The sequence below is a fragment of the Photinus pyralis genome, unplaced genomic scaffold (assembly GCF_008802855.1).
Source record: "Photinus pyralis isolate 1611_PpyrPB1 unplaced genomic scaffold, Ppyr1.3 Ppyr1.4_unclustered_Scaffold8130, whole genome shotgun sequence".
Taxonomy (NCBI): Eukaryota; Metazoa; Arthropoda; class Insecta; order Coleoptera; family Lampyridae; genus Photinus; species Photinus pyralis.
The window spans coordinates 1-15,619 of NW_022172316.1; the positions used below are offsets into that span (position 1 = coordinate 1).

The 15,619-nt window shown below is 37.8% G+C and overlaps 1 protein-coding gene and 2 long non-coding RNA genes across 3 annotated transcripts; 1 reads left to right on the forward strand and 2 right to left on the reverse strand.

The window, feature by feature from the left end:
- Nucleotides 1-447: 447 nt before the first annotated feature.
- LOC116182932 lies at nt 448-1,116 on the forward strand. Its single transcript, XR_004147652.1, has 2 exons — nt 448-725; nt 779-1,116. It is a non-coding gene; the product is annotated as an uncharacterized LOC116182932 (long non-coding RNA).
- On the reverse strand, nt 1,019-2,997 carry LOC116182931. The gene is made up of 4 exons (XR_004147651.1): nt 1,882-2,997; nt 1,762-1,828; nt 1,459-1,715; nt 1,019-1,137 (listed from the first exon to the last, which is right to left on the reverse strand). It is a non-coding gene; the product is annotated as an uncharacterized LOC116182931 (long non-coding RNA).
- Nucleotides 2,998-7,920: 4,923 nt separating this feature from the next.
- LOC116182930 (glutamate dehydrogenase, mitochondrial-like) lies at nt 7,921-8,458 on the reverse strand. The gene is made up of 3 exons (XM_031503495.1): nt 8,414-8,458; nt 8,089-8,371; nt 7,921-7,955 (listed from the first exon to the last, which is right to left on the reverse strand). Exons 1-3 carry the CDS (start codon nt 8,456-8,458, stop codon nt 7,921-7,923), a joined length of 363 nt encoding a protein of 120 aa, XP_031359355.1.
- Nucleotides 8,459-15,619: the final 7,161 nt, after the last annotated feature.

The following is a 15,619-nucleotide window of genomic DNA, read 5'->3' on the forward strand; positions in this document are numbered from 1 at the left end:
CAAAAATCGACTACACCAAAATTTCTCGGGAAAACACTTTTTCTTATTAATTTTGGTGCGTAGAATCCAAATCAATTCGTACTTTTTCGATCAGACTACTCAATCAAAAGTTATAGACTAGAAACCAATTTCGAAAGAAAATTCAGAGGGCTGTAATTTTTGAACTAGTAGCCCAATCTTGGAACTGCTTGAAATTATGGATTCTACAGGCCACATTCTATAAGAACATTTTTTCTCCGGGTCGATCTGAGACAATTTTTTTTGCGGGCCTCAAAAAAAGGCAGTGTAAAAACCTTCCTTTTTTACCAAAAATCGACTATACCAAAATATCTCGGGAAAACACTTTTTGTTATTAATTTTGGTGAGTAGAATCCAAAACAATTCGTACTTTTTCGATCAGACTTCTCAATCAAAAGTTATAGACTAAAAACCAATTTCGAAAAAAAATTCAAAGGGCTGTAACTTTTGAACTAGTGGCCCAATCTTGGAACTGTTTGAAATTATGGATTCTACAGGCCAAATTCAACTGATTTGATCTGATTTAGTTCACAAATATCTCGGCTCTTTTGGGATACATACTTACCCATCAAAAGATCTTTTTTAATCCGACTTCACTTTTTAGCCGGTCTCAAGCGGTACCTACCTTCATCGCTAGCTATCTAAAACGACGAAGACCGAAGGAACTAGTCAACTCTGCAATTCTCAACAAAGACCAACATTCTTAGGTAGGACAATGAAATCCTGTCTACACGTTTACTGGATAATCTTATTGTTGTAGGGATGAGTACTATTCACCATCACCACTTCGAATTCGGCGCTGTCATTATCATCATTCCGGTCCATCCGCCATCGAGGTTTACTGTTAAGGTAGCTACTAGTAGTCAATCAAAGTGACAATGGTGTTTCACTACTAGTAGCTTCAATTGAGAACAAAATATACGTATCAAGTTATTTATTTTTTAAGTTATCACTGTTACAGGAAGATCTTTGTAATACAAAAAAGAAACGTATTTCATTTGTTCATCTCTAGAATAATATTGTACTGCCCTAACTGCACTTTGCTGGTAGCTCGCACTAGTTCATCACACGACATAGTCTCTCCACCCCCCCCCCCCCAGCAAAAAAAACCAATGAAAACTGAAAGCAAACGAAATTTTTTTAATTAATAAGAGAAGCTATATTTAAACTTTATTAAAAATTTCCCAAATGTAACTATTGAAAAATACAATAAAAAAGTTTAAAAATTTTTTGTTTGTTTTGAAACAATCCTTTTTAAATCAAGGAAATTTTTTGAAATCCTTTTTGAATTCAAAAAACTTTTTTGAATCACTTTTTTGAATCACTCCTAACTTTTTTGAATCACTTTTTTTAATTTCTCTTAAAATCTCTTATAGGCTACTTGGATACTTGATGAAGCGACATTCACAAAATTTAAATGGGACTCCAAAAATTGCTTACCTTAAGGATGTAGCGGATTTGAAACGAATGCCAACCAAAGGGTAACTGTTGAGTGTTGGTAAGTTGTTTGGTCGCCCGATACCGCTTTGACGATTTCCTAAGATGGCATCGTTGCATCCTTCCTCTAGACGGAATGCGACCTCAAAGGGGTTTAGGCCTAGTTCCACTGATCTGTAGCTTCGCACCAAGTGACTGGTATTTTCCAGATTTCCAACATCCCGGTTTCACACCGATGGAAAATTAATCAATTATATATTCTGAAAAGAAATTGAGTTTTATTTTTGTAACACAAAAACTAGGTACCGTTGACGGCTGGAACACTCGTTGATGTCAGCGTCGGATTTGATGTGGTGAATAGTGCTCATATTTGCTACAATAAGATATTATTCAGTAAACGCATAGTCTGTGTTTCATTGGTCCTACCTGAATGAATGTTGCGCTTTGCTGACGATCTCTACAGGGTTGATAAGCGACCAAGGTCCGTGCTAATTCGTTGCAGTTTTGGAATAGTGCCATCGTTTGGATTGCTGGCGATGAGGTAGGTACTGCCTGAAGACCGCGTCTAAAAAGTAAAACCGAATTAAGAAATTTCCCAAGCTCAATCAGGTAGGTATCTACTTTTTGATGGGTAAGTATGTGTTCTGGAGTAGAGAAAGTATAAAAGAAAGACACAAAATGTAATCAAATCTTTCAAATCCAAATCCTAAGCAATCGATTAGTGAACACGAAATTCGAAAACCTCTACCTTCGGAAAGTTTCATAATTTCGGATAGACAGACAGAATGTACTGATTTCTTTTGTTTTGCAGATTATTGCTCCCCATGTTAACTTAGAAGGTTTATAATGACATCAATCAAAAGAAGATTATTTGTGTGACTGTTATGCCTTAACATGATTTTGCTAATTGGATTTATTGCTGAATTTTGATAAAGTAAGGAGAAATATAACTGAAAATTCGTATTTATCGTTAGTTAACATGGGGAGCAACAATCTGCAAAACAAAACATTTTTCTCTATGTTCCGGTTTAGAATATAATTCACCCGGTATAACAAACTGGACGAGAACCTATACCTATTCTTATTTTATTGTTAAAAGGATGTGTTAACGTAAAGGTGGGATCTAGACAAGAAACATAGTACTGGAGCACCAGGGCTTTTATGAATTATGATGCGAGATTTAATTATATTGAGTGAAAATCTTACTTCTTATAATAACAATAACTTAAACAAAGGATGATAAAACTAATATTTGAAGCATTCACCGTTAAATTGAATACCCTTCTGCATCCTTTCGAACCACCGCGCAAAACTGTAAAGCCTGACATTTGAGTATTTGAAATCGTTTAAGCTTTTACCGCTTTCCAGCCAACCAGTACCAAAAGCAAAACGTAAGTAGGCTCGGTTTGGGAGAATATGGCGGATGGTCAACATTCTGAGCTGTCATAGATTCCGACCAAAACTTTTAAGGCCACAGCCTCTAAAGTTATACCCTTTCTCCCTTTTTCTTTAAAAATCGATTTTTTTGTCCGTTATATATGTCGCAGGCTTATTGCAAAATCAGTCTTATTATAATACACCTAGGCTTTTTCAATACGACCAGGCGAATTGTGAAACGACACGAAAAATTGGGAATCTCACAATTTGACTGATAATTTTTAGGCGTATTATGATTCGCCTGCAGCTTGTTAGTCTTACTGTTAAAAGAGAACCTGTTTTACAATACGACTACTTGAAATCCGACGTATTAGAATACGGCTGGCGGTACGTCAGGCAAATTGTATTTAATCATTCACTTTAAAGAGGTTTAAACAATTTAAAAAAATAATTATAGATTTGGATTATTTATTTATTACAGCATGGTCCGCTTTTATGACATTTGCTAGTAGGTACATTGCATATGAGCTTTAAAACATAAACATTTATTACTGCGACACTGTACTTTGCTTGGTTTGCATGAACACTTTTTAAACCCCTGTCCTTCGAATTTTGAACATAATCTTAGAGCTTCTCTCAAGGAAATTGCTTTCCCTTCCGGAATATTAGTAATTACTTCATTGGTTTGGCAGGCAGAAATTTCATCCCTGGAAAACCACCGATTTAACAAGCCATGAGTGGTGCCAATTTGATAAACCCCGTTGCTGATATTCACTACAGTTCCTAATATATTTTTGGGATCAAGTGGTCCCCTATCTACTTTAGGAACTTCAATCGCAATGTTCTGGCCGATATCAAGAGGTCTTAATTTTTTATTGCAAAACACCTAATTATTAGCACTGTGGATTGTTTTTAATGTGCCTGACGTACCGCCAGCCGTATTTAGAATACGGCGGATTTCAAGTAGTCGTATTGTAAAACAGGTTCTCTTTTAACAGTAAGACTAACAAGCTGCAGGCGAATTCATAATACGCCTAAAAATTATCAGTCAAATTGTGAGATTCCCAATTTTTTCGTTCGTTTCACAATTCGCCTGGTCGTATTGAAAAAGCCTAGTGTATTATAATAAGACTGATTTTGCCAATTAAGCCTGCGACATATACACAAGGGAGAGTTAAAATACCATATTCGATAAATTTACCTTTACAACAGCTTCTGTATCCCAAATTACTAATAATGCGCAATGCACGTCGTTGGATTGCAAAGACCCGCTTAATACCTGCCGAGTGACCCCATGCAATTATAGCGTAACTCATAACCGAATGGAAGTAACCATAGTACGCATTAATGACAATATGTCTAGAGGCAATCATTTTTAAACTTCTTAAAACAAAACATGCTTTTGACAGTTTCGATGAAATTTTATTACAGTGATCATTCCAATTCAGTTTAGGGTCAATGTAAACACCCAGAAAGTTTATGTTTGCTGGGTTATTGAAATGGTTTATTTCTTTTAAACTAAAGGTACATGTTTGCGATTTTTGTGAATTTATGTGCAATTTATTATCATTTAGCCAATCTTTAATACTATTAAGTAAACTGGTAGTGTAATCACACAGATTCTTACATCTGCTTAAAAGGGTAGTGTCATCTGCATACAGAATCAATTCTTTCCAATGACTAACATTTGTAATGTCATTAAAGTATATCAAAAAGAGCACAGGGCCAAGTACCGAACCTTGCGGCACTCCCTTTTTAATTTCTTTAAAATTAGATTCGGAATCATTAAAATAAACATATTGTGTGCGATTACTTAGGTACGACTCTAATAATGCAACTGATTTGTCCACAAAATTATATTTTGACAGCTTCTGCAACAAGCAAGAGTGAGTTACACAATCAAAAGCCTTTGTTAGGTCTAAAAAATTGGCAACACACAACTCACTATTTTCAAAACTATCCAAAATGTAATCCGTATCCCGATTGGCATACTAGTTCAAAAGTAACAGCCCTTTGAATTTTCTTTCGAAATTGGTTTCTAGTCTATAACTTTGATTGAGAAGTCTGATCGAAAAAGTACGAATTGTTTTGGATTCTACGCACCAAAATTAATAAGAAAACGTGTTTTCCCGATAAATTTTGGTGCGGTCGATTTTTGGTAAAAAGGAAGGTTATACATTGCCTTTTTTTGAGGCCCGAAAAAAAATTTGTCTCAGATTGACCCGGAAAAAAAATTTCTTATAGAACATGGCCTGTAGAATCCATAATTTCAACGCGAGACCGCTTGCGAGTTCCGAACACTCCTAAAAGTGCTCGAGTGGTTTATCGCGAGCGCTTGGGAAAAGTGCTCGTGAGCGGAAAAAAAGCTCAAGAGCGGAAAAAGCGCTCGGGAGCAGAAAAAAACTTTTGAGAGCGGAAGCGGGAGCGGAAAAAACTATTACTATTACTATTTAAATCTGTGGTACAATTTCCCATGTAAACAAAAATTCCAAAGGTGACTCGACAGCAACTCATTTTTTATCGCATTGTATTAAAACGGTAGGCAGTTCTAAGTACCATCGTACATTTTAATATGAAAATTAGAGAATTGTTTGAAGAACAGTGACTAATTTATTAGAGCCTTTTACGTTTACCTAATCACCGCATGCATGCTACTGCTACAATTGTAGAGTTCATAAGCGAATTGTCGCTGCACCACCATAAAGTTAATTTTCCATTTAACATTTTTTTAAAAAGATGCATATCGTGATGAAAAATAATATAATGACAGTAAAGTTTACGCGCCCACAGACCATAAACAAATGACTTGCAAACTTAACAACATTATGATTTTGGGCCAGCCACCGTGAAGTTAGTTCGCTCATTTGGAATTTTTAAAAAAGACATACGGAAATGCAAACAAACGATGAAAATAGTTAAACAAACGTAAACAAACGATAAACAAACGATGTGCATACAAATAATATTAATATGAACAATGGGCGGTGCCAACTTCACGGACGTTATAAAAACTGGGTATCGCGATTGATTCTACATAAAGTGCCATAAGAAAGATTTTGCCAAAATCAATTATTTTTAATAAGAGTTATGGAGCTCGACTAAATTCGAGAAACGCCCCCTAGCGGCCAAAAGATTAGAGATTTCGTTTTCTGTTTGCACCAGCATCAGCCAGTTATTTTCTCTTTAAAATTGAGCTCTAGACACCTAGGTCCATTTTTTTCTATCTTTTAAAATAGTAAGGGAATTTCCATAAGGAAGTATCCAATTTGGACCACCCTCTACAGTACACATTTTTCGTTTTTTGTTTGTTTAATACGCAAATGACACCTAATTACTTTAAAAGGTATCTAAAATACAATTTAATTCAAATTTTGTCACTGATACCAACTCATTTAAGAAGCTCATATAGACTACTGGTGTCCCGTAAATTAAAGGTAGACATTCAATAAGAAAAAAAAGAAGTTTTATATAAAATTGTAAAAAGTGTTACGGCACCATAATTATCATGAAGTGACAGTACTAATTATAGTGTATAATCCTAAAAGTTTACCAAAATACGTCACACAAAGTTTATCTTACACAAATTAGGGTCACATTTCCAAATGCTTATCAATGCTCGAAAGAATTACTTAACAGTCAAAATATATTTTACTTGATCAACATTTCATTTGCGCTAATCATTTGTAAACAACAACTTCCAAATTTAACTGTTACACAAGCCATTTCACAAGGCCTTTATAATTACGAATAAGCGCCCATTCCAAGAACAAGAATAACACACCTGCTAATAACAAACGAAGAGTCAGCCGGGATATAATTAGCATTGGGCATAAATAATTTCAAGGATCATGTGTGCACGACGAATGTCCCATTTTTCGTTGCCACTTTTGACTTATATTTTACAATATTGGCAGATGTCCCACGCACGTAAACGTGTAATTTGGTTTGATTTATACACCAAAACATTCAAATTCACGATGTAAACAATTAAAAAAACAGCAAATGAATAATGTGGAACACGTGAACATTATTTAATTGACTTTAATTAAACTTCCTGCTTGTGTCACAGGGATGTGTCAATGTGTGTTACATTTTTGAGTATCAATAATATGTTAATAAATAATTCAAAGTATGGGGAGTCCGAAGAAACTAAAGAATCTCAAGAAACCGAAGAATTCGACAAAAATTCAAAGTACGGGGCTGGAATGTAGGAACGTACAAAACTAATTATGAAATTCTGATTTACAGACTTTTTTTAAAGCACTGTTTCAAAAACTTTGAGGACCTGATACAGGATAATTTCTATGTGTATTTTAAAAACAAAATATTCTACCACTACACTGGGATCAAATAGCCAGATTATTTGAATTATTCAACAACATAGAGCAGCTCTTATGAATATTACATGTCTTTTCCTGAGATAGATTAGCCTAGAAAGCTCAAAAGGATGTTCCTGGAAATCTTTCCTTCCCAGGGAACATTAAAATGTTTTTCAGAGACTCCTATTATAACGGGTTGGGAACTTTTTTTTTTTAAATTCTCACAGTTTATGTTTTCCTGTAGCGGAAAATGTACATGCTCAGTGAATTAGCAACAGAAACATCTCCTCATGCAACATATTCTCCTGGAGTCTAGAAAAGCTCTGAAGACCATTTTTCGAGCTGTCTATGCCCTGTATCAAGATATGCGAGCCTGGAAAAGTCAAAAAAGATCTGGTTAAAGACTAGAAACGGCAGAAGACTGCTCGAAAGATTTAGAAAGGGGTTGTGAAAAGCCCAGAAGCCTATGTGGTCCCTTCAATTGCTCTGAAAAACACTGGAATATCCCAAACTAGACTAGAAAAATCGCGAGGAATGGAAATATTGTTGATCCTCCTCCCAAATTAAAAACATCTGGAAGATCAGCTCATACATTCGCTGCATAGTAATAATCTTGTTGCTGAAAGCTCCTCGAGACTGAAATCTTTCGCAACAAGTCACTGCACGTGTCCTGATGACGATAGTGCATTTACGTAGATTAGCATCTTGACCCTGCCTATTGCAATAGCGCTTTTTGCGGCGTTCTCGTGGAAATTGCCCAACACACACGTTAGTGATTGTGCATCAAGGCAATTTCGGGGGAACCTATAATCTATCAAACAAGACCTCAACTAGGTGTGTACGACCTTCCATGTTGAGATCTCATCCCTCATATGGATGGAATATTCAGTTGGATTAGAGCTATTAGCCACATTGATTTGCAGATATTTAAACTTACCGCCTTTGCAAGGTAGCCGATGAGCACTATGCTGCGCCCGATATCCTTTAATCATCTCATACATGCCGGAATCTCGTTTAATCGGAAAGCTAACAGACATCATATGACTACAATCCTCCAGCATTTGCAGGATACCTCGCACCAACGCCCTATTATCCTCAAGATTCGATCGTTTTTTGCAAGTCAAATCCTGCACTAGTTTCTCCTCGCAGGCGATGCAAGATTTATGGAAAAAGTATTCTACCATATCGAAGAATTTCGGATTTTTCGCGGTAGGAACGTCCTTCAATCTATCGGGTATTGAACGTTGTGAACTCGTACATACCTTTGTCGCATACCATCTTATTTTTATAATGCTACATACTTTCATTCTAATAAGACAAAGTGTCATTTTAAGGCTATACAGTAATCACTGTCAAAACTGACATTCAATGTTTTTAGTGTAACCCATAAGGTTCTCAAGTTCCACACATGGGTCAACTGGTTTACATGCCCTTAATCATCTACAGGGTGTCCTATTAATAAAGGGCACAGGCTATATCTATGACAGCATTGGAACAGCTTGGGGAAAAAGATTTTGTTAACCAAAGAGGCCAAGAGAAATCGCTGGAAATTATTTTCAACTTTAAGTTTGCCGCTAGAAGGCGTACAAGTCATGGTTAAGTAGAAAAATGGTTTTTTTCCTAAAATATACCATGCCTGCATAAAAATACATAAATCGCAATCTTGTATGAAGTTTGCGTCATTTTGATGCAGCACCGAGCACATACTGCTCTAGCTCATAACATATTAGGGGTGGGAGAAAGGTACACCTCTTTAAGGAATTTAATGTAACTTCCTTTTAGTAAATGTGACGAGTAGCAGAGGGCGCGATTTGACATTAACATAAACTTTAATAACAATAATAATAATAATAATAATATATATTTGGTCTAGTTGATCACAAGATTTGGATATAAGACAAGTCGTATAAAACAAACATATGTAACATATAACACCTCGTATAACACATTAAAAACAATTTAAAAAGCAACACATTTGCAAGTTTTCTTCAAAGAGGACGATATAATTATTATATATTATCAAATAAGATGGAAAACCGCATTTTGATATCTGTTTCCTAAACTAATTAATTTTAATTGTCTTTGTTATGTGTTCTTTTGTTTCAAAGCCAACTTGGATGACTATAAATACATATTGCAATTAAAATTTGTGAACGTATGTATTTTAGTCATATCTGTGCTTAGGAAACAGATAACAAAATGTGGTTTCGCTGATATTTTTACTTTTTTATCTTATTTAATACATAATATCAAATAATAATTATATACTTCCAATTGAAATGTTCAAAAAATCCTGCAAAGTTTATTCAATTATTTTAGCATGTATTTATTATCAACTGTTCACATACGGAGGTGTGGTCCGATCACCGTCCAGTCAAATGACCACGGTGTTTCATTGGAGGAGTATTTGAATGGTCGTGCCAACGTGCGGTTAATTCTACACAAATTGCTTAATTGCTCAATGCACAACTGGCACCTACGAATTACTCCATACACTGAGTACCCACCTTGCACGAAAATAGTGGTGAACCAATTTACATTTAGTAGAGAGGAGTTGTGTGGTGCGGCCCCGTCTTGTTGAAAATACAACCCATTTAATTCTGCCTGTAGATTTTCAGTCAGTATGTCATGGTACCGTTGCTGATTGGGCGTCAATAAACAATGGTCTGATTCGAGGGGGTAACATCTTCTCAAATTTTGTGATTTCCCTACGATTGCTGCGATTGCGACCACAATCCTGCGATTGCGATGCGATTGTTGGATTTTAGAGGATTGCATTGTGATTGCATGTGATTATGAATGATTGCAGGTGATTGTGGGTGACTGACAAAGATTTCTGGTAGCTGCTCAAGTTGCTATACACGGGCATTACGTAAGCAAGAAACATATTCATTTATGTTGGCTATTAGGGAATTCTTAGTTGGTAACAGGTACCTTTAAACACACAAATAAGAAGTTAAAAAGGTAATCGTAAACCTCGTCGTAAACGATTTATAAAAAGCGCATTACAATTGCATTCATTTCCCATACTGTAAGATGCAAGCAAGCAAACTTATTAAAATTTCGTAAAAATCCGGCTACAAATAAGAAAGTTAGCGTTGCACATGTGCAATCCATTTTTGACTTGCTGCTTCAATTTCAGTTTATAAAAAGAACCCTACCCTAAAATTTCAGGGTATTTCTGGGCATGCGCAAAACAAATTATTTGATTTGGCATTAGTTTCATCTTTATTCGAGATGCCTACGTCAAAATTTTATTTAAATAACTTAACAAATAAAAAAATCCGATTGCGCATGAGCCCAACATATTTTTTGACTCGGCACTAGTTTTACTTTAGTCGAGGTCCTACAGCCTACATAAAAAGTTTCATTTAAGTATTTAACAATTAAAAAAAATGGATTGCGCAAATACAAAAGCTATCGTGCACACGGACGGACAAACACACAGACAGATACACTGACAGACGGGCATACAGACAGACAGCAATACAATACAATCTCAAAAAAATGGTTTTTTTACCATAACTTTTTTCGTAAGCGGCACAGACAAAATTCCTTCCTTGGTGCAAACCTTGACAGCATAACGAACCAATAGCGAAAAGAGTAGAAAAACTAGGGACGGACGGGCAAAGTGGCCACAATAGTAAATTTTTTTTATTTTTGTGGAAATGTGCTAAAAAGAAGAGCATTTCAATGGAACAAGTTCTATACAATCCGATAAATCTAATAGGGGTGTGGCCCACTCAAATCACACATACCGAAAGACAAACTAAGTGGCATGTGCTCTTTTTGGGCCAATGTTAAAAAATGGCACAATCAAAATTTGAAAACATTCGCTCGCTTACAGAGATGCAAGGGAAAATCAAAAATTGTCAATATCAGAATGAAAAGACACGAAAAAATGTTTATTACAAAACTACTTGCTGGGTAATCTGCCGTTTTCAAAATAGGTTACATATACGATGTCCGCAAAAAAGTTACTGGACTGGAAAACAAAAGATTCAAAATTATTAAAAAAGAATTAAAACATTTAAGAAAGGTTCAAATATTAAAAAACAACAAAAATTAAACATTTTGAAATTTTTTGAAAAATCTAATGCACTTTTTTAAATTTCGTTAGTGTTATATTTCTAGAAAGTGAATTTAATATGCTCTTTTTCGAGCATTCCATTAAAAAAAATGACGTTAGGTCTCGGGTTAGGTCAGGGGTTAGCTCGGGGGTTAGGTTCTATAACTTTTTTACCTGATCCCGTACACCTATTTTAAACCGGCACATTATTCAACAGTCTTATAAAGAAACTTTTAAGAAAAATCTTGCTATGTCTCCTTTAATAAATATAGGTTCATTCTGAGATTTACAATTTTTTGAATTTCCTACGTGCATTTTTAAATTGAAATATTTTAATCAAAAACTAACATATTACGAATCTCTTTTCCAAAATATAACACTACAAAAATTCCATATTGATTTCAATAGATTCATAAGATATAAAAAACCGAAAGATTCAAATTTTTTTTGAAATGTATTTATCAAATCGTTTGACCCTTTTTTAAACCTTTTTTGAGCCCTTTTTGAATCATCCTTAGTGTATTATATTTTTTAAAAGTTAATCTGCTATATTTGTAGATTATTAAGCGGCAGAGGAAAGCGATGTAAGCTTTATAGGGAAGTTGATGGTGCCCGTCTGTCCGTCCGTGAACTCCATAACTGCCAAACGCCAAACTTTGCACAGTTAACATATATACCACATGTAACAAGGCAATTGAAAATGAGTCAAATCCAATGATGCGTAGGGTTACTCCGAGGTGCTCTGCCGCTTTTTTAAATCCGCTTTAGGGGTTTATTAAGTAGTATACAGGGCCTTCCATTTAAAAAAATAAAGTTAGGTGCAATAACTTTTTTGCCTAACCCCGCGTGACGTGTGATTGTACCTAAAAACAGGCGAGGGCGTGCACGATTGCCAATGTGATTGTCAGATTGTCACAACGATTGCGGGATTGTTTTAGGCGATTGTGAGATTGCAAACGCGATTGTGGGACTGTGAGGGAGATTTCCACAGCAATCAGAGGGATTGTAAGCGATTGCAAACAATTTGTGACAGTATTGCGGGAAGATGTTACCCCCTCGGTAGATGTTACCCCCTCCGGCATCACTAAGGGGCCAGGTGACTTCCCAGAAGCAAGACTTCCTGTATGCGAAGCCGTTCAAGTAAATGACGAGCATTTAGGCGTATATTGTTGTAGTCTTCGTCACGGTTGACAATCGTTTATCGAAACTCCTGTATACACAAACGTATCAAGTGCTCCCAAACTTCACTTTCGTCTTTAGTTCCATTACGGAAACATGACTGCAAACGCATCTTATTCTCTTCTAAGAAGTAAAAGGCTTGTCGAAGTAAACCTATTGCTTATTACACGCCACAACTAAAAAAACGTTTGTTTGTAATTTACAAGTAATTTACCCACCTTGTAAATATTCGAAAGAAACTGGTAGTCTTGAAAAAAGCCGTGTTGAAAGGGACGATAGTAATAAGAATCACAAATTATAGTTTGTGAAATTATAGGTTATATTTTGTATTGGAGCACATATACCTGGTTACGGCAAATGCTCAAAAAAAATTCTAGTAACTTTAATGTTGGGGATTGTATCACCTGTTTAGAGATGGGATTATATTTATATAAAACATGACAGTACTATGAAGTTAGGCTATAAAAAATTACTGATATTCAGTTTTTATTTTTAAATTTTTTTAAGTTGGCAGCAAATTTTCACCAAAATGGCGGATGATTGTGTTACTTTCTATATCTAGTGACTTTAGTATATAGGTGCACATACACGATACCTGGTTGCGGCAAATAATTACTATTGTCATATTTTATAAGAGCGGTGCAGCATATATTGATCTCTCAGTATGCGCACGTGTGTAAATATACGAGATATCGCGTTTTAAGTGTTTTCAATGGTGTCAAATTACAAATCGTTATATTTCCTTTATTTATAGTCCGAACTCGATAAATATTCAGTATTCAGAGGTTGGAGAAATTGAGGCACCCGTTTCCATCCTTTCGGCACTTCTATCTCCATTCCGAAATTCTGACCATCCCATCGGTTAGATTACATCGAGAGCTTTCCAAAGATACCTATAAAGACCCATCTACGACGCACCGTTCACGAGATATCGCGTTTTAAGTGTTTTCGGTGGTGTCAAATTACAAATTGCTATATCTCCGTTATTTACCGACCGATCTCGCTGAAATTTGGTATCGAGAGGTTTGGGGACCAGGGCCATTCGATTCCGTCATTTCCGAGCTGGTATCTTAGTTTCCAAATTTCGACCCTCCCATCGGTTAGATTAGGTCGAGAACTTTCTAAAGACACCCAGGAACCCCTATCTACGACGTTCCGTTTTCGAGATATCGCGATTTAAGTTTTTGATAAAAAATCCAAAAAACGGTTATTGCGTAGATCGTCTAGAAATGTCGCGAAACGCGTGATTCCGAAGTATCGAGGTCGCAGGTCGAAAGACGACAGAGAGACGTCGATATCTCGAAAAGGGGAGGGGATAGGAAAAAATTGAAAATCCCATTTCGAGCCCCCGGCCGGACGCAGCTACGGTTTAAATTTGGTCCAGATCGGCCGGTAAATAAGGGAGATATTAAGAGATGCGCGGCCCTTTAAAACGCATCCATGCGCGTGGACTTAGAAAAAAAAGGCACACCCCCGCCCCCCGAGCGACACGGGCCCCCCCCTTCGGCCACAGGCTGACGCCCGGCGCCTACTGAAGACGCGGTCGAAATTTTTCCCGGTTTATACGTACAACTTCGGAGATCGATCGCGTACGAGTAGATACGGGATTGTATATATATAAATTGAGTATATATATATACTCGTTTGTGACAAAATTTTTTTTATCGACGTTTCGCGACCCGTTTGTTGTCGATGAGGGAAGGACACAATTTGGACTGTTGGCGACGGCGGCGTCGGGTGACGTCGACAGGCGTCGCCAAAATGCGAATCTCGGTAACGGAAAGTCGTACGAAGGCGTGTGAGGTATCGTTGGAAAGGTCTCGGCGGCGCGATTACGATAGATTAGGTTGAGCGCGTCTTCCCATCATATTTGACTTGGACGGTCCGTCGTTCGGGTCCGCATTTGAGCGATCGTAAGTGTTTCTTAGGTCGTCTCGTTTCCGCGGCGCGAGGGATAAAGCGGAGCGACGTCGATAAGGGCAAACTTCGCGCCCCCCTCCCCCCCAAACGGCCCATAGTTTTTTAATGGGACCCCGTACGTCTCACGCGGGACGGTCGGGACTATCGATCGATCGCGTTTCGAGGGGAGGGAGTAGGGCTACTTTTCGAGCAATTTCTCTCTCTTTCCGCTCCCGTTTTCTCGTGCGCGTCCTCCCCCGCGGGGGGGTGTCGCGACTTTCGCGATCGAGTACCTCGAAAGCCTCGACCCTCCTACCCCCCCTATCCGCGAGCTCGATTTTTCCAGTTCGACGGGCGACCCTCGGCGAATTTTTCTTCGGAGGTGCGATTTTGGGGGGTGGCAGCGGAGGGGTGAAGACGAATTTTCCCGGGGTAGCGGCCCATCGTAAAAATCGCGTCTTCGGAATTCGAGAGTCGTGTAAAAATTTCTTGAAAATCGTCAAAGCCGATTTTAAAATATTTACGAAAACGTCGGGAACACGTTTGTAACGTATTGTAATAATAACAATGCCTAGAAACGTACACATACACTGGGCTCTATAATTACATATACATATATATAAAAATGAATTTTTAGCATTTGAGGTACCTACCTTTCGTTGAACCTCGATCGCTTAGCTTAGACGTAGATCTTATTCGCGCAACCCGTTTATCGTCCACGACGTAAGGGTGAGATTTCGACGACGGCGACGCCGGCGGCGCCGGCGCCGCCGCAGCCGGCGCCGTCGGCGCGCGTCGTCGGTCGTCGCCAAAATGAGAATCTCGGTAACGAAAAGTCGTAGGAAGGCGTGCGAGGTATCGTCGGAAAGGTCTCGGCGGCGCGGTTAGGATGGGTCGTGTTAAGTTTCGGCGCCGACGACGCCGACGCCGGCGCGCGTCGTCGGGCGTCGCCGAAATGAGAATCTCGGTAACGAAAAGTCGCAGGAAGGCGTACGAGGTATCGTCGGAAAGCTCTCGGCGGCGCGGTTAGGATGGGCCGCGTTAACTTTCCAACTAACTGCAATCTAACCTAACTGCGCGCGTCGACCTAACCTAACCGAGCATTTCGACCTAACCTAACGTGTCTATCTAACCTAACCTAACTGCGCGCGTCGACCTAACCTAACTTAACCGCGATCTAACCTAACTGAGCATTTCGATCTAACCTAACACGTCGATCTAACCTAACCTAACCGCGCACGTCGACCTAACCTAACCTAACCTAACCTAACTACACATCGCGACCTTAGCTAACGCGTCTATCTAACCTAACCCAATTGCA